General features: G+C 36.7%; 2 protein-coding genes across 7 annotated transcripts in view; both read right to left on the minus strand.

The window, feature by feature from the left end:
* Positions 1-1086: 1086 nt before the first annotated feature.
* On the minus strand, positions 1087-19710 carry LOC113093884 (voltage-dependent L-type calcium channel subunit beta-4-like). Of its 3 annotated transcripts, XM_026259449.1 has the most exons (14): positions 19494-19710; positions 18358-18441; positions 12239-12370; positions 10321-10443; positions 10064-10191; positions 8636-8685; positions 8354-8373; positions 8083-8163; positions 7200-7258; positions 6903-7012; positions 5824-5975; positions 5622-5717; positions 5311-5499; positions 1087-3296 (listed from the first exon to the last, which is right to left on the minus strand). In XM_026259449.1, exons 1-14 carry the CDS (start codon positions 19554-19556, stop codon positions 3012-3014), a joined length of 1572 nt encoding a protein of 523 aa, XP_026115234.1. In that variant the 5' UTR covers positions 19557-19710; the 3' UTR covers positions 1087-3011. The 3 variants fall into 3 exon arrangements, with proteins under 3 accessions (XP_026115234.1, XP_026115240.1, XP_026115247.1); XM_026259455.1 differs by lacking the exon at positions 8636-8685 and having other exon boundaries at positions 8354-8372; XM_026259462.1 differs by lacking the exons at positions 18358-18441; positions 19494-19710 and adding an exon at positions 16490-17000.
* Positions 19711-22058: 2348 nt separating this feature from the next.
* Positions 22059-25499, minus strand: part of LOC113093899 (type I inositol 3,4-bisphosphate 4-phosphatase-like) — a 62205-nt gene continuing 58764 nt past the window's right edge. For 3 of the 4 annotated variants that reach the window (XM_026259539.1, XM_026259531.1, XM_026259499.1), the window contains one exon: positions 23206-24560. In XM_026259539.1, coding sequence (XP_026115324.1) covers positions 24428-24560 — 133 coding nt within the window. In that variant the 3' untranslated portion in view covers positions 23206-24427. Of the gene's footprint in view, positions 22317-23205; positions 24561-25499 lie in introns of those variants that run through there. The other variant, XM_026259507.1, reaches the window with a different exon arrangement.

The raw sequence follows: 25499 nt of genomic DNA on the forward strand, positions 1-25499 counted from the left end.
AGTATTGATCCTTGGGGTTCGCCCATGGTACAGTTTAAGTTATTGGAGTTGTTCAAGAACTACCTTTTCTGCAACCTTTGAGTCTACTGGTAATATACTGATTGGTCGCTTACCTCAAAATAATCCCCAGATTTAAAAATAGGAGAAATAATGGCTTGTTTCCTTGCTGTAGAAAAAACACTATTTTTCAAATAATAAATTAATTTGGTGAGAGATAACAGGAGCTAATGTGTCTTTATGAGTTTTGAGAAACTTAAGTGTCAAATTGATGAACATCCCTACATTTAGCATTTCTTAATGAGCTGATAACTTTATTAACCTGTTTCATTAGTCATGGCTAGGTTAAAACCTTCATTATCATTATCAGACGGTATAATACATTTTCCCCTAGTTCATTAACAGAATTAATAAAATATTATCAAAAACAGTAGCGATGGAATAATCATCTAGAATACAATTTTTTCTTATTCCAAATTTAATTACATATAATGTTCCACTTCCACATGAATACATTGTTTAGTTAATTATATTAATAATAATGAAAGTCACAAATAAATTTTTTTTTGTTGTGGCCTTACAATATCTTGGTCACTTTATTAAGGTGCATGTCTCTCGTGTCCTTCAACAGTGTAATTGCTTTAACTTTTTAATTGCCAATGGCAACTTTGATCTTTTACTGTTGTACTCTATTTTTATTCTGTTACATTGTGGTCACGCCTTTTTATTAATTTTCTATATTTTCTAATGTGGCTTTCTGAAAAGATATGAGTTCTGTGAGGTAAAGAGAATATCTACTTCTGTTAACCTTGTTACCACATTTGTTGATGGATAGCAGCATTAAATTGCTTTTCTAAGTTTGAGCCCTGTAAACTTTTACATAGCATTATTCATGTCCAATAGTAGCTTGATATGGTACAGTGCAGTCTTTTTGACACATTGAAAATCTGAAATTTACAGTTAAATCAGCTTTTTAAAATGCATGTGTTTAATTGTCATCCATCTTACTGTGGTATGATAATGACCTTCATAATGCCAGTTAACCAATGGTTCCAAGAAGTAACAATTAATAAAGAACATATGACACAGTTTCAAAATGACCATTTATTTTTTCTTCTTTTCTTTTTTGTAAAAGAACTTAAATACTGCTTGATTTGCCTTTTACACAATTATATTCCATAAAACAATTTTTTTCTTTCAAATTTGTTATAAATTAAAATGATATGCATGCGATTTTGCATTTCCATCTTTAATTTTCAACTTTCACGAAAAAAAAAGGAAAAATTGACAGCTTTTTATTCTTTTATCTGGAGCTCAGATGAAGCTGGTGTGAAATGGGAGAGGGCAGGATGATGGGAAGGGATGAACAACGTTCCGGTTTTACAGAGAAGTTCCATCTGATTGTCTCAGGCAGCAAATTCATAGAAGATTTTTTTTTTTTTGTCAAATGGGCATCGACTGCCAAATTCCTCATGTTCATTCATCTTCATTATATAATTAACATAGAAGCATGCGAATAGACAAATGCATACAGAATGTACTCGTTGCGGTTCTCAGTTTTCCCGAGTTGATTTTTTTCTTTAAAATTTATTCTTTTGAAAATGCACAAACTAGCATAAATCAAGAAGGCGAGAATATGCAGCCAAGGAAAATCATGGTGTGCCAAGGCCTTGGGTCTGTAAGTTTCAGGTCCAGGTCTGAACTTCTTCCATATGTTGAGGATCTATTCGTCCTCTGCCAGTCCCTTTCACACTGAAAACGTATAAGTAGTAGAAGAACAACACTTCGGCGGTCGGTTTAGTCTGTAACTTTTGAGATGTGGCGAGCCACCCCGGAGATCACTGCATGTCTGCAGAGGTGGACCAGATGGCAGCAGCTCCAGTTGGTAGGGTGGAGGGCAGGGTGCCTGTCACTCCTAAAGAATCAGAACTAAATCTACCCGTTCATACTTGAGTTACACATAGTGCTGAGAAAAATATTATTTTTTTAATAGAGCACCCTTGAGAGCTATTTAAATTACAATGTACCAAAAGTGCCTAAATTCCAGCTTCTAAATGATGAAAACTAATTATAAGATGTCAATGCTTGTTAACTCTATTGAGGAGTAGATCACAGCAACACTTTTGTTCAGCATTCCTATGTTAGGCATTTCTTTAAGCGGTCTTCTTTACTAGAAAATAATGCCTTGTAAGAAATGAGACCATGGGCTAGATGCTAGTGCACCATGCTAACCTGCACAGATGATTGGCTGGCTGTGGCTGAATTTAAGATTCCTGCTGTTTACGGTAGAAGTTATGTGGAAATTCCACCGCCTGGGATTTCGAGGCTTTGGAAAAATCCAAGATAATTATATTCAAGATTCTGTTTCTGTAAGAAAAGACAGCTGGCAGTAGGTCTGTGTTAAGTTATTGAAATGTTCCAGTTCGTCAGCCACTTTCTCTGGGCTTGCTTATGGCAAAGATCAGAGCATCATCCTATGTCTGCTCAAGGTTTGCACTAATGACAGGGGAAGCATGCGGCCAGGTAACATGCTGGCAATAATGACAAAGACTAACTGAGCTCCTTGTTCAGTTCTCAGGGACCCTTTACAACTGTCTAATTCTCGGCCATTGCTAGCTTCACAGAATATTTGCTTTTAAGGAACAACTAATCATTCGTTTTTAAGTTAAATGGTTGCTTGGTAGAAGTAAAACCTGCCCTTTTGCAACACAATCGACAAAAAACTAAAAATCAACAAGCATATTAACATGTGAAAGCATAACAGCTGCAACGTTTCATTTAGAAAAGTTTCCTTTTCCCAGGCAGACAAGATGAGCCTTGTATAAGCAGACGGAAATGCAGGCTTTGGTCAGATGGCGAAGGTTCAGGAGGGGTTAAACAGTTTCTACTTTGTAACTCAAGAGATCCTAACAAAACGAAAATGTAATGGAAGATGTATACAATTCTGGACAGAAGCCATCTTGGCTCGGTGGCTCTGTGGCTCAGGGTTGGAGGACGAAACGGGGCAGGGTGGCTCAGAGCCGGTGTCGTGAGTCCTGGCTGTAGCTGCCTGGGGAACTGCGGTTGCGGTGGGGCTTGTAGGTGTCCTGGTAGGGGTCCTGGTAGCCCTGCTGCTCTTCCATGTAGTATTGGTCTCGACCGCTGCCTCCATGCTGTGAGCCAGAAGAGCCCCGATTCCGTCCCTTGTGCGCTCGTTCGTTGTGGTAGTTCTCGTCTGAGGTCATCAGGTTGCGCCGTTCGTTGGGGGTGGAGTGGTCCCCGGTGTGGTTGGCATGCCGTGTTTTTTGCCCCTGTTGGTTCTGATGCATAAGTACCACATAAAGTAAGAGCCTGCATGAGTTTTAATGTAAGCACTACCATTTTTGTTAACATTATAGTATAGGGACCAATTCTCACTATTAATTAGTTGCTTATTAGCTTGGCTATTTTAACATATTCACTGTTTAGTACTTATTAGGGCTGGGACAACGCGTCGAGGTCATCGATGACGTCGACGCAAAAAATACGTTGACGCAAAATATGCGCATCGATTCGTCGACCTGTTTTTATTTTTCTAAAAAACGTTTGCAAAACGTTTACCTTATGTGCGCTGAATATACGCGATGGCCGGATCAACATTCTGTCCAGTGTTATATAACCAATCCAGGGGTTTTTCTGCATTGATCTTTTTTTTTTGGCGGCTGTCAAAGCCTTATTTGATCGGTGAGTTTTGTTGAATAGGATGACTGCTGCGACTGAAAGGGCGCGTACGAGAGAGAGCCCCGGCTGCGCGCGCACACTCACAGTCTTCAAACAACACGAGCGCTTCTTGCTCTCTCTCTCCCCTGTGCATATTAATCAAAATCATTAAACACGATAGAAAAAGGGTGAAACACCAAAGTTTCACGCATGCTCGCGCACTCACAGTCTTCAAACTACATGAGCGCTTGTCTTGCTCTCTCTCTCTCGTGCATATTAACCAAAATCATTAGACACGATAGAAAAAGGGCGGAACGCCAAAGTTTCACGTGGAGCATTCAGAGATTTTTTTTTTCTCCATGACAGGCTGCTGGCTCCCACTGTAAATTATTATTATTTTTTTTGGAAAAGCACTCTCTGTATTAGCTTAAAGCCCTCAAGTTTACATTGGTTACTGTATCCTTTCAATTGCTCTAAACAAGTATTTTGGGTGACCTTTTTTATTGAATGCTAGACAATAAGTTGTTGTTATTTTCATCTGAAAGAAGAACTTTTTTTCAGTAAGCTAGGCCCTATGTCTTCAGTAAGCTTGTTTCAGTAAGCTATGTGTTTTCAAGGCTTCAAGGTTTTATTGAATGCTCTCTCTATACAAGTGCAAAGAAAAAATAATCGCTAGATTAATCGTTAAAAAATCGTTAAATAATCGTTTATCCCAGCCCTAGTCCTTATAAAGCACATGTTCTGCATGACCATTTACTATATCCCTAATTCTAACCAATACCTGAACTTAACAACTAAGCAGCAAATTGGAGTTAATTGAGGCAAATTTCATAGTTAATGGTTTGTTAATAACGAGAATTGGATCTTAAAATAAAGTGTAACCTTTTCTTGCAAAAGAATAAAAAATTTTTTAGCAAGAGAGCATTAAATTGGTCAAAGTAACAGTAGAGACATTTGTAATGTTACAAAAGATTTCAATTTCAAATAAATGTTTTTATTTTTTATTAATTTTTTTTTAAATAACCCTGAAATAAATACGGTATTGCTGAAAATTCAGCTTTGCCATCACAGGAATACATTTCAGTTTAAAATAAATAAAAACAGAATACAGTTATTTGAGTAATAATATTTGATAATATTACTGTTTGAAACACATTTTTGATCATACAAATGAAGCCTTGATGAGCATAAGAGACTTCTTTCAAAAACATTTAAAAAAAAGTTTTGAAATGACTTTTAAATAGTAATATGTACATATATTAAACACTACTGTTCAAAAGTTTGCGATCAGCAAGATCTTTGATGTTTTCAGTGTCTTACACTCATCAGGGCTGCATGTATTTGATAAAAATACAGTAGAAAAGTAATATTGAGATATATTATTACAATTATTTTTCTAAAAAAATATAATTTATTCCAATAGTGGAAAGGCTGAATTTTCATCACCCATTACTACAGTCTTCAGTGTCAAATGCATCATTCAGAAATAACTTATCATCAGTGTTGGAAAGGTTTAATAGGTGATTTATCTTTATACATTCAGAAGAATTTTGAACTAATATCTTGGCACTGATTGAAAAATCTATAAACACTTTATAAATACCTATAAGTGTAGAGTGTGTATGACTTTCGCACCTGCAAGCCAGATATCGCAGACGTAGTGTAAGGGGCCAAGGCAGCGGGGCCGAGGTTGCTGCCCAGCAGAGGGTTGAGTGGGGTACTGCTGGAGGTGTGGGTTGCTTTCCAGTATGCCTCAAGATACTCAGCCAGGTGTTCACATGCGTCTTCCAATTGATTCTCATCCAAGATGATGTCAAACATCTCCTATTAAAGAAGAATACCACACACAAACACATAAGACTATGTTAAAAGTGTGCAAAACTGGAATTATTTCTGTAGTTTTCTTTCACAGGTGTGTTGATGTTTGTATGTATGAGAAGACGCACCGGAGGACACTGTGCTAGTTTGTCTGCGGCTACGAGCTGTACATTGAGGTGTTTACTCTGTGACTTTCCTCTAGATTTGATGAGCCGCTGGAGGACCTACAGCACAGAAGAGTTGGTTACAAGGCAAGAGCAATCAGATTTTGATTGGTTTTTCTCTAATGAAACACTCAAACCATGACACAAGCGTCTCTGAAGGTCACACCTTTGGCGAGGACACTTTGACATGGACGATAATGGGTGCTAGTGAAGTCTTCAGCAGCTGAGCAGGATGGTTGATGGTGTCTGCGTCCAACACAACCAGCTGGAGCGAGCGAGCGAGTTCAAATATCCGCTCAATCTCACTCTGTACCTCAGCTGTACATGTATATCACATAGAGAGTTATCAGTCTACAGTTCGCACACTAATAAAACAAAAACAATCAGGACTTGGAAATGATTGATATTACATTTAATGGCAGTATGACAGGTCAAAGAATATTCTAAGTTAAACACAAACAGTTTCCAAAAAACTCGTCATAGTTGAAGTTTCTCAGGCATAGCTTCTTCTAATTTCTTCTTCTTCTAAAAAAAAAAAAAAAACTACAGAAAATACCAGAAGCCGTGCCAACTAAACATGGCTCTTTACACATATTTTCATTTACATCAATATATTTTTTCAATGTCACATTTTTTTTGGTTTAAACCTTCCAGTACACTTACACTTAGAACCACAGCCTTCGTAATGCATCCCTGTACCAATGGATTTACTTGAATTTATAAACTGAGGAACAAGTCAAAATGGTTTTCTGTGGTAACTGATTACATGTCTCAGGCGACAGAACTTGAATTTAACTTGGTATACCGTATTTTTCGGACTATAAGTCGCACCTGAGTATAAGTCACATCAGTCCAAAAATACGTCATGATGAGGTAAAAAACACATATATAAGTCGCACTGGACTTTAAGTCGCATTTATTTAGAACCAATAACCAAAAGAAAACATTACCGTCTTTAGCCGTGAGAGGGCGCTCTATGCTGCTCAGTGATAGACTACAGAAGCACTGAGCAGCATTAGAGCGCCCTCTCGCGGCTGGAGACGGTAATGTTTTTTCTTGGTTCATTTCCCTTAGTTCATTTCTCTCAGTTCATGCCAAATTAATTTTGATAAATACGTCGCACCCGACTATAAGTCGCAGGACCAACCAAACTATGAAAAAAAGTGCGACTTATAGTCCGGAAAATACGGTATTTCTTTTTAATAACCCTCTTTGAGGCATGTTTTGGCTCTCTCTGTGTCTTACCAAGGCTGGATCTGGTATTTGAGCGCTCAATAATGGCTCTCTTGCTGGGATTGTTAAGCACTGATCTCTTCGCCAGTGAGATATCTGCCGTCACACGCGTGATAGTTATCCTAGGACAATAAATATAACAATATACAAATAACCTGTAGTTAGCTGCAGTGAGAATCTTTCATTATAACATATAAGCCACCCTGTCTTCTTTATAACAAATTAGTCTATATTATAAATGTCTCTGTGTTGTGCAGGAACATGATGAAATGACAGTGTAATCACATATAAACCACTTTTGTAACTTACCTGCCATCAAACCGGTGTTTCAAGAAGTCAAAAAGAGCTTTCTGCATCATATCAGTGACCTGCACAAAACATATAAAGTGAATTTGAATGTGATTTAGAATGACTAAAATGGGGTTAATAGTGTATTTATATCACTTCACATAATACATTTATACAATTCATACTTTAAACAATAATATTCGATCTATTCTAAAACAATATTTATGTTTATTAGGTTATTGTGGTGTACCTTAGCAACATGTTAAGTCCTGCCTCAGACTCATAAACTTACTTAGCCTCACTGTAATTTATATACAAAGCAGCTGCATAAATAAATGAAATACTTATTTAAAAAAAAATTATAATAATAAAATGCATCTATTAATGCCCTTTAAATTGCCAAGTAACTTGTTTTCTTCATTTATTTTCTCTGCTTCACTGTCTTGTATGCCTTCATTTTTTTCCTCTCACCGATCCCTTCCCTCCATCACTGTTCTTGTTCTTCTCTCCCTTTTCTGTCTCTTTCTAATTTCAAACCGTGCTCTACTTTCTAGCACTGACGTCTCTTGGACCCCGGAAGGTTGTTGCCGTGGTAACAGAACGGCAGAGAGGGGGAGTATGTTTTTGTTTTCTCTGTGTGAAGAGACTGGAATAGATATTATATTTTGCTGCTATCAAAAACCCAAAATGCGCACACACAGACACGCAGCCAGTCATAAACAAAGAACGCCAGCTCTATGGCCTTGAAGGAGGAATTTTCTCTTCGATGTCATTTTATGATGAACTCGCCGATTCACCTGTAAAAACACTCCAGATCCTTCCTTGACAAAAGTGTTTTTCTGCCAGAAAAACAAGAACCCAGGTTTGATGATGTTACGCCTCCACATCATTTGAGACAACCCACCTCATATCCTTTCAGCGATGGACCAACCAGCACCACAGGCCTCATGGAAGGCACAACATCATAGGGAGTCACATGTTCAGTCTGCAGATGAGATCATAGGTAAGTAACAAAGCACGGCATAGTCAAAGTATGTCACAATGAGTGACGTTTTGAAGAATAAGAAGAGAGTGTAAAGACAAATTTGTGTTAAGGACAGTGGTGGCAGAAATCTCTCTTCAGTGACTGGACAGGAAGGTAAAGTGATGATTCTTCCATCCACACTTACACTTACCACTTTCTGTTTCTGCTTGCCTGTAAAAAGAGGAAAAAGAAGGGAAGTCAGAATAAAGCATCATCAAGTTCTTCAAATGTGAGAAAGCCGTTCAAGTCATTCATGGTCCACTGCCTCATGCTCACAACAAGCTGCTTGTTTGATCTTTAGCCTTACGCAGGACAGTGTTGCAGTAAAATCATCCACTGATGAATTGCCTACGATTCCGTTTTTTCGGGGGGGGACTCCTGTAACCCCACCCCCTTCTGATAAAGCCCCACCCCCAACAGCTCATTGGCTCACCTGATGACATCACATCCCCCAAACTGGAGGAGGAGCTTCCACTGGACTTACTAAAGAAATGAGCAGACAAACAGAAACAGAGACAGAACATTTTTAGTCATTGTGTGTACACATACAAGTGGACTACTCTCTAAATCTCTATATTTTATACCGTAATGTCTTATAACTAATGAAGAAAACCTGGTCTGACCCACACTGATTCTATGTCAATGTCCATGAATTGATGCTGCATGTAAAATTGTTATCGATAGTCACCTGGGTTTGAGGGTCAGTCATCCGATTTCAAACTGCGAGCTGGTGTCACCTAACTTACCCAGTTTTCAACAAATCAAATGTCAAACAATCTCAAAATTCCATACTATTGGATCATTTCAGGTTTCAAGTAAATTGTCTCATAATTTGATACTGGGCCTCTCATCTGGTAGTCTCAGCCTCAGACCCATAGACCATTTGAAGAATATTACTAAAATGACAAGAGCTCTCCAAAATAGTAAGCTCAAATCTAATTGGTTTCCTAGTAGTTTCAAACATTTTTATAAGTCTGCATGGAAAAAAGAAACTTGTTTATATAGTGTAGTACCAGGCTGCTACAATCAACAAAGCACTGAATCTTTGAAAGATATTCAGCTGAGACACTATAAACAAACACATCTAAACTAAACTAAAAAACACAGTTTAAGTGGATGGTTCTTGGCCAGAATAAACTACACTGTGGACTGGACTTTATGTCAATTCTCAAAAGTCTGGCTCTGGTTCTGCATTTCTGTAGCTAAGACATGATGATAATGAGCAGCAGTGAATGTACAGTGAACTGTGATACATGTTCAATCTAGGGACAAATTTAAGTCATAATGCTTCTGGCCAAGCTAATAGTCCTGACTACATAAAGTAACAGGCAGCTGGAGAAAAAACAACAACAAAGGGTAAAAAGAGTGAAACTGAAATGCAAAACCACCATACCTTCTGGGTTTAATCTGGGACTTCCTCTAACTTCAAGCAATGCCATGCTCACAGTGTCACAAGTCAATTTTCTTAATAAATCCATCTCTGTTCTTGAAACCCACCACCCTTTATTAATGTTGGAATGGAATATTTTCATAATCTTTCCAAAGCTTTTTCAAAATGTATATTGTATCCTATAAGACTTAATATTATAAACAAGCTATAGTATATGTTGTATCTATAGAACAGCAACTAAAGAGCATTTGGTTTTCTACACATGGAAATGGCATCAAAAAACAACTTTTTATTAATGCATACAAATTGTATAACATAAAAATAGCCAAAAAATATGTGGTAGCGCACATTTTTGGAAAACTATCCAAGATTTCATTGCCAGGTTTATAAACTGACAGAATATTAACGACTAAGGTTATGGAAAATCAAATGCTCCATTCACCTAGGTAAGTATGTTCTCTGTCTGCTTACCCTTGTACACGGCTTTTCTTCTGTTCCAGCTGTGCTCTGATATTCTCCAGCTTTAGGGGACTGGGGATAAAACCAATCTCACAGCCTTCTTTCACCAGCCGCCCAATCCACCAGTCATTATTAAACTTCTGCATACGGAGCACAGAGAAGCACAAAAGAAATAAAATCTGGGAAAACTTTTTTTTCTGTATTCAAAGTCATCAGTGAATCTGAATCAGCAGTGACCTGTTCACTAATGGGCCAGCAGGCCACAGTACCTCTTTGATGTGCAGGAAGTCTTTCGCATCAAATGAGATGGCAGTTCCTGGCACAGGCACATCTTCATCCAGCGCACCACAGTAACTGACATTTGTTTTCACGGCAAAGGCAACCGCTTTGGCCTGGAAGTTGATGTTTTTTAAATTATAATAATTAAAAAAATTCTAAATCAATTTTTATACACTTAATGTACACATTGTTCTAGTCCACCTCATTGACTCAGTTTAGTGGATATAAAACAAATGTGACCCTGGACCACAAAACTAGTCTTAAAGCTGCGGTAGGTAACTTTTGATGCTCTAGCGGTTAATAAACAGAACTGCTTGCGTCTTGCGGAAATACATCGTAGCCGGAACTACTTCTCTCTGTTTATGTCTATGAAGAATCACAACGGTACTGGGTTACTCCGCCGCGGTGCCCCCGAAGCAATCTAAAATAGTCCGAATATAAACACTTATTATAGGTGCACCCTAGTGATTCAGGACAAGCTAAAAACACGGTTTGGAAAATGGATTCATGGTGTACTCGCTTATTATATACATTTTTCTACATTTTCAACACAAACAAAGTTACGGACCGCAGCTCTGATTGGTTATTTCTTACCGGGAGCGGATGACTTTCTGCAAATGGCATTAGGACCACTGGTAGGAGCCAGAGGAGCTTGACTTTTTTTCACAGATTATCTGTCTCATATTCTACTGTCAGGACATAATGACAGGTTTAACAAATATGTAAAAAATATATTTTTACAAAAGTTACCTACTGCAGCTTTAAGTTGCTGGTTTTTTTTTTTTTAGCAATAGCCAAAAAAACATTGTATGGGTCAAAGTTCTTTTATGCAAAAAATTATTATGATATTATCTAAGCTCATGTTCGATAAAGATATTTTGTAAATTTCCTACCGTAAATATCAAAAACGTAATTTTTTATTAGTAATTTGCATTGCTAAGAATTCATTTGGACAACTTCAAAAGGCGATTTTCTCAGTTTTCAGATTTTTTGCACCCTCAGATTCCAGATTTTAGAATAGTTTTATTTCGGCCAAATATTGTCCTATCCTAACAAACAATACATCAATGGAAAGCTTATTTATTCAACTTTGAAAAGTTGACACTTAATACTAGTTTTGTTATCCAGGATCACAAATAGGGTAGACATCTGAATTTTAGATTTAGATTTTTGAGATTTACTCAAATCAAAGTGTATTCACAATCTGCACTCTCCACACTGTAATAGCTGTTTCCAAACAGTTATACTGGATCTTTGGTAACATAAAAGTGTTTTAATAAAGCCTTTATATATAATGCATTTTAAAGAGTTATTAAAGGGTATAATGCATTATAATTAATATTCATAATGTGCATTGTAAAACATTATATCTTGTCGTAAATAATTATATCCAAATTTAAAATGCATACTACAACAATGAACTGATAAGTGTTATAATGTTTTAATTGTGGTTTCAGTTATTCATGAGATTTTACAATAAATTATAAGGTGAATTACAAGGCATAATTAATGCATTAAATACTTTTATAATGCATTATGCATAAGTGTTACCGCAACTTTCATTTATGCTTCAATAATAAAAAACGAATTAGGAAAAATAACTGCTGTAAATAATATGAGTGAAGAACGATGCATATAATACGATGCATATTTTTTAAATAATAAAAAAAAACACTACTACAATATAAAATAAGATTAATAGACACTATCTCTTTATTATTGCACAAATAATAATTTATATCAAAAATGTATAAGGCTAATATGCCTATGATCTTAAAATGAAATGTAACCTGCTACATACCAGTAAATAAGCAATGCATACTGTTGTGTGCTGAAGTATATGTTGAATATTATAAGATCTGTATACTTTAGTGATATGTATAAAGTGCGATTTGTTTCTGCTCTGACCTTTGCCCTCTCCAGCTGCAGTGCAGCCTGTTGTTCTCGCTCCTGCCGGCCCTGACTACCCCCCTCCGGCCTCTCCTCCTCCAATGACACATCTGAATCAGACGGCTTGCTAGTGTAGGAATCAGCTGAACCCTGTGAACAGATAGCACACACTACATTATTTACATGCAAGCAGTCTGGTCATGGCTTTTAAAAGAGGTGAGTCATAAAAATGGCAGTTTTCTTGTTCTGTCCAATCAGAACAGTTACTAAAACCACAAAAATGGCTTGTTCCTAAATTTGTGCAAATTGACAAATCAGTACACACAGAAAGGTATATATATATATATATATATATATATATATATATATATATATATATATATATTAGATAGAAAAAAATAGAAAGCTAGTGTTTTTTTATGAAAAAGAAGGTAAATAGATGAAGTAGAATTTAAATAGACTGGAAAGTGCTAGAGTTAGAGGGTTAAATAAAGAAGGAACAGACGTATTTTTAGTCGTTTCATGAAGATGGCTTAGGACTCAGCTGCTTGGATTGAGTTGGGCAGGTCATTTTACCAGGAGGGAACAGTTAATGAAAAAGTCAGTGAAAGTGACTTTGTGCCCTATGCATCATTCACATGCAGAATGCAAGCTTCTAGAGGGCACATCACTCTGAAGTAATGAATTTAGGGTAAAGAGGTGAAGAGCCAGTGGTGGTTTTGTAGGCAAACATTAATGCCTTGAATTTTATGTGAGCAGCTACTGGTAGCCACTGCAATCTGATTAACAGAGGTGTGACGTGCGTTTCTTTTCAGCTCATTATAGATTAATCTTACAGAGGCGTTTTGGATCAATTGTAGAGGTATGATAGAAGTGGCAGGAAGACCTGCCAAGAGAGTATTGCAGTTGTCCAGCCTGGATATAGAAAGAGCTTGAACAAGGAGGTGATGCATGTTCTGAAAGAAAGGGCATGATCATCCTAATGTTCTATAAAGCTAATCTGCAGGACCGGGCAGTTTTAGCAATATGTTCTGAGAAATTCAGCTTATCAATAATAACAACTGTAAGGTTTCTATGTATTTTTGAAGAAGTTATGGTTAATGAGCCTTCATGGATGGTTTGTTGAAACCACAAGCAGTTTTGTCTTAGTAAGGTTGAGCTGAAGGTGATGGTCCATTATCCAACAAGAAATGTCGGTAAGACATGCTGAAATGCGAGCGCTATTATCGGATCATCAGGATGGAATTAGAGGTAGAGTTGAGTGTCATCAGCATAGCAGTGGTATGAAAAGCCATGTTTCTGAATGACAGAACCTAGTGATGCCATGTAGACAGAGAAGAGAAGTGGTCCAAGAACTGAGCCCTGAGGCACCCCAGTACCTAGATGTTGTGACTAGGACACCTCACTTCTCCAAGATAGCTTGAAGGACCTATCTGAGAGGTAAGACTCAAACCACTGGCATGCGGTTCCTGAGATGCCATTTTCCAATAGGGTTGACATGATAATCTGGTGGTTCAATGTATCAAAAGCAGCGGACAGATCCAACAAGATAAATATAAAAGATTTGGTAGCCGCTCTTGCCAGTCTTAGGGCTTAAACAACATTTTTGTTTTCACATTTTTCACTGGTAAGTTCTGGCAAACACAGCTGCAGAGATACATGCTTCTTAAGCAAACAGAGAAATACACAGGTTAGCTACATTACACACTCTTTAAAAACAACAAAACAACAGATACATTTACTAGGTAATCAACTATGTAATAATTTACATTTGTTTCACAAGTAATTTTTTTATTAAACTTTGTTATTGAGTGCAAAATGAATATGATCATGTAAAATGTTACTCAGTATTTTATGGATGAAGTCATCACATATTTTCATATACAGAATAATTGATTTAAAACATTCACAGTGTAACCAACATATCAAAATGATTTGGACTGTGATACATCTCACCATGAATCAGATTCTCACCTTGATGCATATGCCACTGTCTGAGACAAATATAAAAATACTGAATCCTAAAATGGAGAAACAGGCTATGAAACTTACATATCTTAAAAATCAATTGCAGCCGTTTTGAAACCAATTATCTTAAAGCAAAATGATTAAATGTGTAATTATGAGCTTCCATCACTTTTTTTTTTTGCCATAGATTCATTTCAATGTATCCTTGTTATTTTCTATCATCCATCAGTTGTGAGCGAAGTTCATTAACTACTCCAAATAGTAAAAATACTTAATTTACAGTACAAATACTTAAAATAAAAATAAAAAAGAACCCAGAAACACTCAAGCATCAACATATCTAGATTTCACTTAAGCATACATACCTTCACTGCTGGTTTCTCAGGACCATGAAAAACTTCACAATACACAATCTGAACATTTTCACCTGAAATTTCCATAAAGTCCTCAGAAGGCTCCATCATGTTCAAGAGAAGCACCTGATCCCTATCAGCTTAATTAAAACATATACTGTACGGTATTCACACTTTCCCCTTTTAAGATAGTAAAGAAGATCCAACCAGCAAGTTCATCGTCCTCTAATTAATGAGAGATCTGCTCAAAGTGAAGTGAAGCTAGGAAGCTGTATTCTGTTAATCCAATTTGGAAACAACATTAGCTCAAGTCAGTGAAAAGAATGATTGGGTCAATATCGCATTAGAGAGAAAGGAAGAGAGAAAGCAAAAAAGCCTTGCAGTCGGCTAAAAAATTTCAACACGCTGCCTATGGCGAAACACTTTTTCCCTGAAGGCAGCCGCTCCGCACAAGCTTACTTCAGCAGGGACCCAATTGAGGCCAGTGAGTCCAATCACAAAACGCCTGATTCGGGAAACAAAAAATGCACAAGTTTGCTTATCTTTCACTGCAGAAGTGATGATTGTGAGCAAAAAAAATAAAAATTCAAATGAATGGATTTCAACCTTGATTTTGACGAGATAACGGTCTTTTTGCTGAAGAATGACTTTGGAGGGCCTTTAAAGATTCATATATAATGACAAAGACAGACAATGGCCCAAAATAAAGTCAAACAGATATTTTCTCATTAACCAAATGAAGCTTTTCTTAATCTTAGAAGGTTTACAGCCACAATTTTACTGGATGTGCAGAGTGCAATGAACGTGGTTTAAATGCATCTGTATTTTATTAGCAAATAAACATTCTATATAAAAATAGATAATTCTAAATAAAAATTCTCCCAGATCTCTATTTGAAAGCAGGCGATGTAGAATATATAAAACCAGTCATAAACTGTATTGCCCCCCCACCCCAGTCTTTCTACTTCAAAATTTCACATTTAACTCTGTTACTAGCCGTTTCTCCGTAAATAACTGAAAAATGTATTAGCAATTTCTGCGTGAAAATTTTGACACCAGTGTTTGAACACAGACTACATGGTTAAACAACTATTAGATGGAATTTTAATTATTAATAACAATAAACACAGTTTTACTTAAAAAGATGTTGAAAAAAAAAAACGGATTAAATATACAAACAACATGACATACCATATATTCATCCTCAAAAGTGCAGGAACCCGATTATGGATTATGATGTGTATCTTAAATAAATGGTCTCTGTACATACAGAACATGGAAATAAACACATCTGATGAGAATAACAGTGGGTTCTAAGGGCCTCTAACTTATACACACACAATCCCTGATAGCTTTTCCAGACTTCTGGCTCGATTTCATTTTGAGGCATTCAAGTGGGGCACCTAAGCCATGTGACTCATTACATTCTACACATCAGCAAGAAACGTCTCTGCCCCTTAAACAGCCAGACAATAAATTAAGCTTTACAATTTTACCTATATGATAACACCCTAAACCAATTCAACCTTAAAGAGATCAGGTATGTCCTACAAAGAACAGAAAGCCACGTATCATAATCCTGAAAAAAACTCCAACTGAAAAATGAATGAGAGGCGTGCTTTTTTTTTTTTCTGCTGTAAATGCACTGTATGGAATAGGAGTGAATGTTCAATGGGAATGTGTGCTATTAACAACACATACTGAAAGACGTACACACACAAGCCTCTGATGAGCATCTCCCAGTAGTACACCCACGGAGATCGGTGGGCTGAATCGTAGAAATCATGGTACAAGGAGTCTCGCAGGCCCTGTATGTGCAGCACAGCTGAGCCAGTGTTCAGCACACACACAGAAACATAAGAGCGCGCTCACGCACACACACATATAGCCAGTGGGAAAACACTATATATAGCCATAGCCAATTCTGATCACGAGAAAAATAACTCACCGCCTCCGAGTCTTCAAATCCATGCAGGTACAAATTGTCATACATGGAGGTTTGCTATTCCAAAGAGGTCCTCTTGAAGAATAGAGAAAAAAGAGAGGAGGAGGTGGTGGTGGAGATGGAGAGAGAGGGGGAGGAGGAGGAGGAGGAAGAGAAGGAGGGAGCCACCACCACAAAAAAAGACTCGATGGGGGGATGACGATCCCCTTGCTACACAGAGGAAGAACAAGAAGAGAAAACGAGTGAGAGTAGCCTCACAAGAAAGAGAGGATGGAGAGAGAGAGAAAGAGGGAAAGCAGGCCTGTGCAGACGGCTCAGCCTGCAGGATGGAGTGGATCCCTCGTTCAGCCTCCAATTCTCTCACATCCTCAGGCAGGGAGAAGCTTCCCAACGGCTCACTGACGCGGATGTTTCATCATCTCTCAGCAACACGCTCACACACACACTCACACGGCACGGCGCTGCTCCCCGCATCAGAGAGAGAGAGGGTTAGAGAGAGAAAAAGAGAGAGAGAGAACCCTTCCTCAATCTCAGGCTGATGACACAGTTGACCAGCTGTGTGCTGATTGGCTGAGCAGCCTTCAAGTCAGAGCTGCTGCTGACGTGTGTTCTCCTTGACTGTGGGCGCTGATGAGAGAGAGAGAGAGCCTCCCTCTGCCTCTTTCATTCTCTCTTTCCGTCTGTCATTTCATTTGAATTCACAGTCAGTTTTTTCTCCACGATGTTCCCCTTTATTTGCTGTGATGTTATTTTCTTCAGTGGTTAAATGCTTTTATTTTTTTGTGTATTTTATTTTCCCCATCAAAAACATGGTCTTTTTTTTCTTTACAAACATATTTATATTTATTGAATTGAACCAAATTTTAACATAACAAAAACAAATATTTAGGAAATACATAAATATTTAAATAAATAACACACACACACACACACTTTGGATTGAAAATTAAATTCATAAGGCTTGATTTTTATACAATATGCAAATAATATAATGTAATTAATAATACATTTTTTTATTAAATATTTGATTATGTATAAATATATAATATATTTGAAATTATATTTCCACTTTTATGTATATTTGTTCTCACCATTTTAAATCTTACCACATTTTAATATAACATGAATAAAGTTTAATACGTTTTTGAGAATATTATAAATATATTTATATATACAATAAATTAAATATATTGATATATAATGAATTATAAATATATTATATAATCAATATATTTTAAGTTTAATTTCCACTTTTATAAACATACTTTCTAATGATTTTTTAATCCAACATATATACATATTTTATACATATGTATATATATATATATATATATATATGTGTGTGTGTGTGTGTAGTAATCAAAAGATTAACAACAGATTATAGTTAGAAATTATGCAAACACTTTACATTAAGGAACTATTAGTTAGCGTTAGTTAATAAAGTATCTACTATTAACTAACAATGTTCCTGTTCCTTGTTAGTTCATGCTCGTGAAAGAAGTGTTCCTGTGGCTCAGTGGTAGAGCATTGCGGTAGCTGCGCAAAAGGTCGTGGGTTAGATTCCCAGGGAAGACATGTTGGGTAAAAAATGTCACTTTGTATAAAAGTGTCTACTAATTGCAAAAATTTAAAGGAAAGAAAAAGGTTATAGCAGAGACACCATTCAATCATCACACTACATCAACACCTTTCTGAACAAAGCAATGAATAAGGACACAGAATGTGTCTGATTTTTAGCCCCTATTTTTAAGTGACTGGTCTTGAGGTAATAATTTAATTGAGCCAAAAAAGGGGTGAATCAATTTTAAATTGATCCTGTTTGGCTCTGAGAACCAAGCATGATCACCGTCAGAAATGGGCCATTCCTTTACCTGTCTCAGGATAAAACTGGTGGAGGTGGTGCTGCCATCAGACCTCTTCAGTCGACTACGCCTTGAATATGTTCCCCTGTTCACCTGTAGAGGGAGCAATGATGAAATCATGAATGAATTGCTTCAGACATGGTTGGCCATTGTTCATCCCTTTATAAATCACTTACAATAAATAAATAATTTTAGATGGAAATATAGACTGAATGTCGCACATAATTAGAAATAGGTAGAATATGACTAGACTGTACATTGCGTAGAAACATGGAAGTAATCCAAATGTGAGGGTGCCAGCAGATAAAACTGTGCAGTGTGCAGTGCATTAGTGACCATTAATGAGGAAGTTCATTCGGTAATGAGAGCCACTTGCATCAATGTAAATTATCTGTGCAAATTTATTAATGGACTGATATAACGGTAGAAGCGGACCTCAAGTCAATCAGCTTGACGTAACATAAAGATATTAATCCTTCTATAAATTACCCCTGGGAAGAAAAGGAATACAGCTGTACAAACAACAGGAAGTTTGAAAGAACAAGACAGAGAAGGAGAGAAATAGAGACATGGGGATGGATTGACAAAAAACAGTCACTACAGGGACACATTAATTAGCCAGGTCTGATTTGTTTCTATTCTAAATGTCTCTAGAGCTTTATAGTAGTGTTGAGGATAGACAGAGAGCTTGTTCTTTTTAAAGTTTGTTTAATAGGGCCACCAAAAAGTGGGTCAGTGTGCTCAATTCACTGCATTAGGGTTGTTCTTTATGTAGTCAGGTGAGCTAGGTGAGTTTCCTTCATTGTTGGTGTCAGGACAAAATAATTCTATATATACTCAAATAATGCTAGCAAACTAGTTTTTTCTGCTTCAAATATTTCATGTGATTTGATCAAGTTCACAGTAGTAAAAATCTCAGCGTTTTAATTCATTCAAGTGCCCTTGACACCCACATAGAAACAATAGCAGAACCCACTAAAGAGTGTACTTGAACGTACTTCATCATTTAAAACAGTTTTACAGAGAATACCAAACAAACAATTATATTCATATCATAATAGCTATCTGTGTTTAGCTAAATAAAGTTATCCGACAAAATTAATGAAGTAAAATTGATGTCTTATCTTAAATCCTAACATGGTCACCTGAAATATAGGCGCTTGAATTCCTTCGCCGATCTTATTCCTGATATAAATGTGTCGAGACATCTCGGCCAGCACATCGGTCCAGATCGGGGGTTGCTGGCCTGCTGGCCCGGCCCAGTGGAAGTTTGGAGGGTTTCTGACGGCTTGATCCAGCTTCGGTGGTGTGTGTGTGTGTGTGTGTGTTTCCCTGCGCTCGTCAGGATCCGCTGTGCTCTCGTGCATCAGAGGAGCCACAGACTTGCCACAGATTCGTCACAGTGTGACAGGTGTCAGGTGCGCGCGCACCACAGCACTGCGCGCTCGTGTGGTGGCAATGAGCGACAGTTCATTGTTTTGGTTTGGATAAAACTTCGCTTAAAAAAACAAATTCATCAAATTAACAACAATGTAAAATTAATAAATAATAATAATAATAAAAACCTGAGAGAGCAGAAGTTAAATAGCTGTTTTAAGTAAGGTAGGTGTTTTGTTACTCTGGTAATAAAACCAATACAAATTCGTTATGAGCTTGTGGAACAGTAGCAGAATATAGCGCAACCACCCTTTCTCCACACAGTGGCGCTATTGTTTGAACAGGCTAATAAATCCTATTATGTCAAACAATTTGATTCATTTTAACAGACGATAACAAATCAAATGCACATTTCGTCCTAAGCTCTATTGATGGCCTTTGGAAGCCGTTTAGAGCCGTTATTGGGTGCAATATGAAAATCCTGCACCCCCCCCCCCCAAGGAACAGGTGCAATCTCAATATTATTAGAATGTCGTGGCAAAGTTCATTTATTTCAGTAATTCAACTCAAATTGTTAAACTCGTGTTTTAAATAAATTAAATGCACACAGACTGAAGTAGTTTACATCTTTGGTTATTTTGATTGTGATGATTTTGGCTCACATTTAACAAAAACCCACCAAATCACAACAAATCTAAAAAAAAAAAAAAAAGAATATGGTGACATGCCAATCAGCTTATCAACTCAAAACACCTGCAAATGTTTCCTGAGACTTCAAAATGGGCTCTAAGTTTGGTTCATTAGGCTACACAATCATGGGGAAGACTGCTGATCTGACAGTTGTCCAGAAGACAATCATTGACACCCTTCACAAGCCAAAGAAGCTGGATGTTCACAGAGTGCTGTATCCAAGCATGTTTACAGAAAGTTGAGTGGAAGAAAAAAGTTTGGAATAAAAAGGTGCACAACCAACTGAGAGAACCACAGCCTTATGAGGATTGTCAAGCAAAATCGATTCAAGAATTTGAGTGAACTTCACAAGGAATGAACTGAGGCTGGGGTGAAGGCATCAAGAGCCACCACACACAGACATGTCAAGGATTTTGCTGAACCACAGACAATGTCAGACGCGTCTTACCTGGGCTAAGGAGAAGAAGAACTGGACTGTTGCCCAGTGGTCCAAAGTCCTCTTTTCAGATGAGAGCAAGTTTTATATTTCATTTGGAAACCAAGGTCTGGAGTCTGGAGGAAGGGGGGAGAAGCTCATAGCCCAAGTTGTTTGAAGTCCAGTGTTAAGATTCCACAGTCGGTGATGATTTGGGGTGCAATGTCATCTGCTGGTGTTGGTCCAAAGTCACTGTACCCGTTTTACCGAGACATTTTGGAGCACTTCATGCTTCTTTCTACTGACCAGCTTTTTGAAGATGCTGATTTCATTTTCCAGCAGGATTTGGCACCTGCCCACATGCCAAAAGCACCAAAAGTTGGTTAAATGACCATGGTTTTGGCGTGCTTGACTGGCCAGCAAACTCACCAGACCTGAAAGTCAAGAGAAAAAGAAGAGAAACAAGAAACCAAACAATGCAGATGAAATGAAGGCCACTGTCAAAGAAACCTGGGATTCCATACTACTTCAGCAGTGCCACAAACTGATCAAGTCCATGCCACGCCGAATTGAGGCAGTAACTAAAACAAAAGGAGCCCCTACCAAGTATTGATTACATGTACAGTAAATGAACATACTTTCCAGAAGGCCAAAAACTCACTAAAAAGTTTTTTTTTTAATTGGTCTTATGAAGTATTCTAATTGGTTGAGACAGTGAATTGGTGGGTTTTTGTTAAATGTGAGCCAAAATAATCACAATTAAAAGTACCAAAGACTTAAACTAATTCAGTCTCAGTGCACTGATTTTATTTAATACACAAGTTTCACAATTTGAGTTTAATTAATGAAATAAACAAACTTTTCCACAACATTCTAATTTATTGAAGGGGGGGGGGGGCATTGTTTTACCCAAAGATGACAATATACTATACCTTGAAGACTCTGTTAGCAGCTCATCTCCTCTTTGGTTTCATCTTGGATTGAAAATTAAATGAACTGGGTTTGATTTAAAACACATTCATTGTAGACAGTGTATTTAGTTATCTTTTTGTCATTATGGACCCACCTGTACTGGAGAAAACAAAACTGGCTTTTGGTGTCACTTTAGGTATACAGGACATTTGTAACTAAAAGTTAAGTTAGAAAAAAACAAGTTTTTCAATGAAGAAAAATCGTTGTCTTTAATGGCCTCTCTTCTTATAGCCCAACAACATTTTCTCTGCTCTTTTCAATATCCAATAAGCATGTATATGTGCGGTGATATTGAGCTAATGAAAGAGAACTGATCAGGTATGCAGTCTTTTGCTACTAATACAAATCAATGCAGTCAACATTTTCACTTCAAACTCACACTTGAAATGTAAATGCTCCATAACTATCGGTGCAAATTGAAATAGCCTATGCATTGAGCAGATTTACTTTAGTTTAGCTTGAAGAAGGCTCGAATTTCTAATGTGTAGGACTTGTCACATCATAATTAATGATCCTACTGTATTATAGCTAAACAAGAGTCTGACTTCTTTTCTGCAGAACATTATTGTCAAGCAAAGTATGCTGTTTTATCACAGAAGGAATTTATTTTTTAATATAAGTTTTAACAGTACTAAGTAACATATTACTAAAGGAAACTTGTCTTTTAATTGTGACATTTAGTAAATTGACATTGAAATGTTTTTTTTTTTCCCCTCAGGATAGTATCAGCATATCGGTGATGCCAGTTTTTCTGCTCTTCTAACCGTTTCCTAAATTTTGATGTACAGTGTGCAACTCTCTTCTTGAGATTATTTTGTACAGATAACAGCAGTGACATTTGCAACTTTATCACTTCCATAATCATCTATTATATCATCTAATGTGACGTCTCTGTTATTGAATGAAGTTGCAAAATAATACAATACTCATACTTTCTTTGGAAATAGAAGTTTCATAAAATGGTTGAATCTCTGTCGGATTTGATTTCTATGGAACACAAGAGGGCAGCAGAAACTCATCAGGGGAGTAATGATGAGATGTCGTTTTTGTTGTGGGCAATCATCATGGTAAGTGTGTCCACCTTTTGCTAGGAGAAGCGGAAATTACAGCGATAGTGCCAAAAAATCAAAACTTTTTCCTAAAGGATAAATATATATACAGTATATATATATATATATATACAGTATATATATATATATATACAGTATATATATATATATATATATATATATATATATATATATATATATATATATATATATATATATATATATATGTATTCAAACCAACAAGTAAATTGTTGTTACATTATAGTAGATATTTAACCATATTTTGGATCCAAACATGCACAGACACAGAAACCAACATGCTTTATCATGATAAGAAGCACACAACAGATGTCATTGGTCTTATATTCTCTTTAATGGCATCAGATATTGATGACAGGATTTTAATACAGCAGAACTCTGTTCTAGACCCACATAATATATCTAAGAGGTCATCATAAAAGATACAAGGTCATTACCATAAAAGAAATAAATACAAATCAAGATCAATCCAAAAATCTGCGAGCATCTCTATCTTAAATAACGGTGTATAAACAAACAATAATTGAAACAAAATGAGAAAATGACAACATTTATATGCACCACAAAATAACTTGTAACAAATAATTTGCAAAACTGTAACAGATTCACATTTCAAAGTTAATTTTACAAGTGCTTAGCACTCTACTGTACTGTCTCCATGTATCAATAGTCCATTTCTGAATGTACCTCTTATTAAAACATACAGCATAAAACATCAGCATCATCTAGGAGTCGTTGCTGCCAACTGAACACAGTGATACACTGATCTCACATCCTCATTTTCTTTGCTGGTCCATAGAAGAAACGTGCCAGAAGTGCATTGCTTTTACTCGAAGAGGGCATTGTTTTCATAAAGGACAACCTCAGAGTTAAAGCAACTGAGAGCATGTACCATGCATGATCAGTCTGAATGTAAGAGGTTTAAAAAAATGAATAAATGCTAACCTAAAAAAGGCCTGGTTTGTTTCCCAACAGTTCTTCTGCCGGTCTATGGGTAGAACAGGAAATGACACTTGAAAATGGTGGAGCCTCAATGTACACACACGAAAGGAATAAACAAGGCAAGAAGAGTAATGTGACAACTCTAAACCATGACTCTGATTACTGTAACGCTGCAGAAGGTGTTGCTTAAACTAACCACAAGAATACAATGTGAAATACACCATAAACGTCTAAACTCTCCACTATGCATTATAAAGGGTCAGGATTCTAGTATAAATGACTAAACCCTTCACTGTGCACTACAGAGAGCCATTACGTGTATGTATATGTGCGGTGATATTGAGCTAATGAAAGAGAACTGATCAGGTATGCAGTCTTTTGCTACTAATACAAATCAATGCAGTCAACATTTTCACTTCAAACTCACACTTGAAATGTAAATGCTCCATAACTATCGGTGCAAATCGAAATAGCCTATGCGTTGAGCAGATTTACTTTAGTTTAGCTTGAAGAAGGCTCGAATTTCTAATGTGTAGGACTTGTCACATCATAATTAATGATCCTACTGTATTATAGCTAAACAAGAGTCATCTCGTCAAGTTTCCACTTTTCCGAAAGTGCCATCGGAAGGTCTGTAAAGTTTAGGAAAGGCCTTCAGCTGCAGACAGTTAAAGGCATACTTGCGACATCCAATGTTCTTCATGGTATTCTCACGGCGGCAGCCCTCACTGGTAGGGAAAGGGGCAGGATTGAGTGTGTGAAAACAAACAGAACATGAAGCCATGTTTAGAAAAATCACAAGCAAAAATTAGCACAGCCACAAAAGATGGCAGCAGACATCTCAGCAGTGTTGTGAGCAGGAGTATTATGGGTGAAGATAGAAAGCAAATATATGAACAAACCAAGGCAAAATACAGTTGAAAATGCTAATGTTTTTTAAGGTAGCACACAGGCAGTTAATGCTCTGAAGCAAATTTGACAGAAATGGAAATATAGCTTTAAGATCAGCAGACTTCATTGGTTGTGTTTTAGGGTATGGTAAATAATTACATTTGATCAGGCCAACTATTGCACGTCCCTCTTATTGGGATTCCAAAATTTCAGTTTTACAACCGCAAGTAATGTTTTATACAAATAAATATATTCTTTCAAAAATGTGCTTACACATAAATATCTTAGTAATATTCATATAAGAACAATAAAGCAATTCATATAAACTTTTTTAGTGAGTTGTAACAAATGAAAATGATCTCAGTTAGCATGATTTGTACAGTTTACTCAGGTGTAGGCCTTTGTCTGGCAAACTGACCATTTAGAAATGAAACATCAGTACAATATGTCCTTCTCGCTTGTTTCGAACCCATATGACAGACTTTATTCCAAGGAATACAAAAGGAAAAATTCTAAAGAGTGTTCATGCTGCTTCACACAGTAAAAATTGGATCAGAACACAACCAGAGGCTATCAATCTCTGAAAAAAAAAGCAATATAAAAGTGGTATGACTTATATGATGAACAGAATGATATTGAAGTTATTATTCACTGAAAAATCATGTGAAAAAAAAAGGTTACAGAAAATAGCAGCTTGGAAACTCTATTAAACATCCCGTTTTACATACTCCTACAGAAAGAACAAAGGTATGTAAATGATCAAAATTTTTGCATTA

Source organism: Carassius auratus, chromosome 6 (genome assembly GCF_003368295.1).
Source record: "Carassius auratus strain Wakin chromosome 6, ASM336829v1, whole genome shotgun sequence".
Taxonomy (NCBI): Eukaryota; Metazoa; Chordata; class Actinopteri; order Cypriniformes; family Cyprinidae; genus Carassius; species Carassius auratus.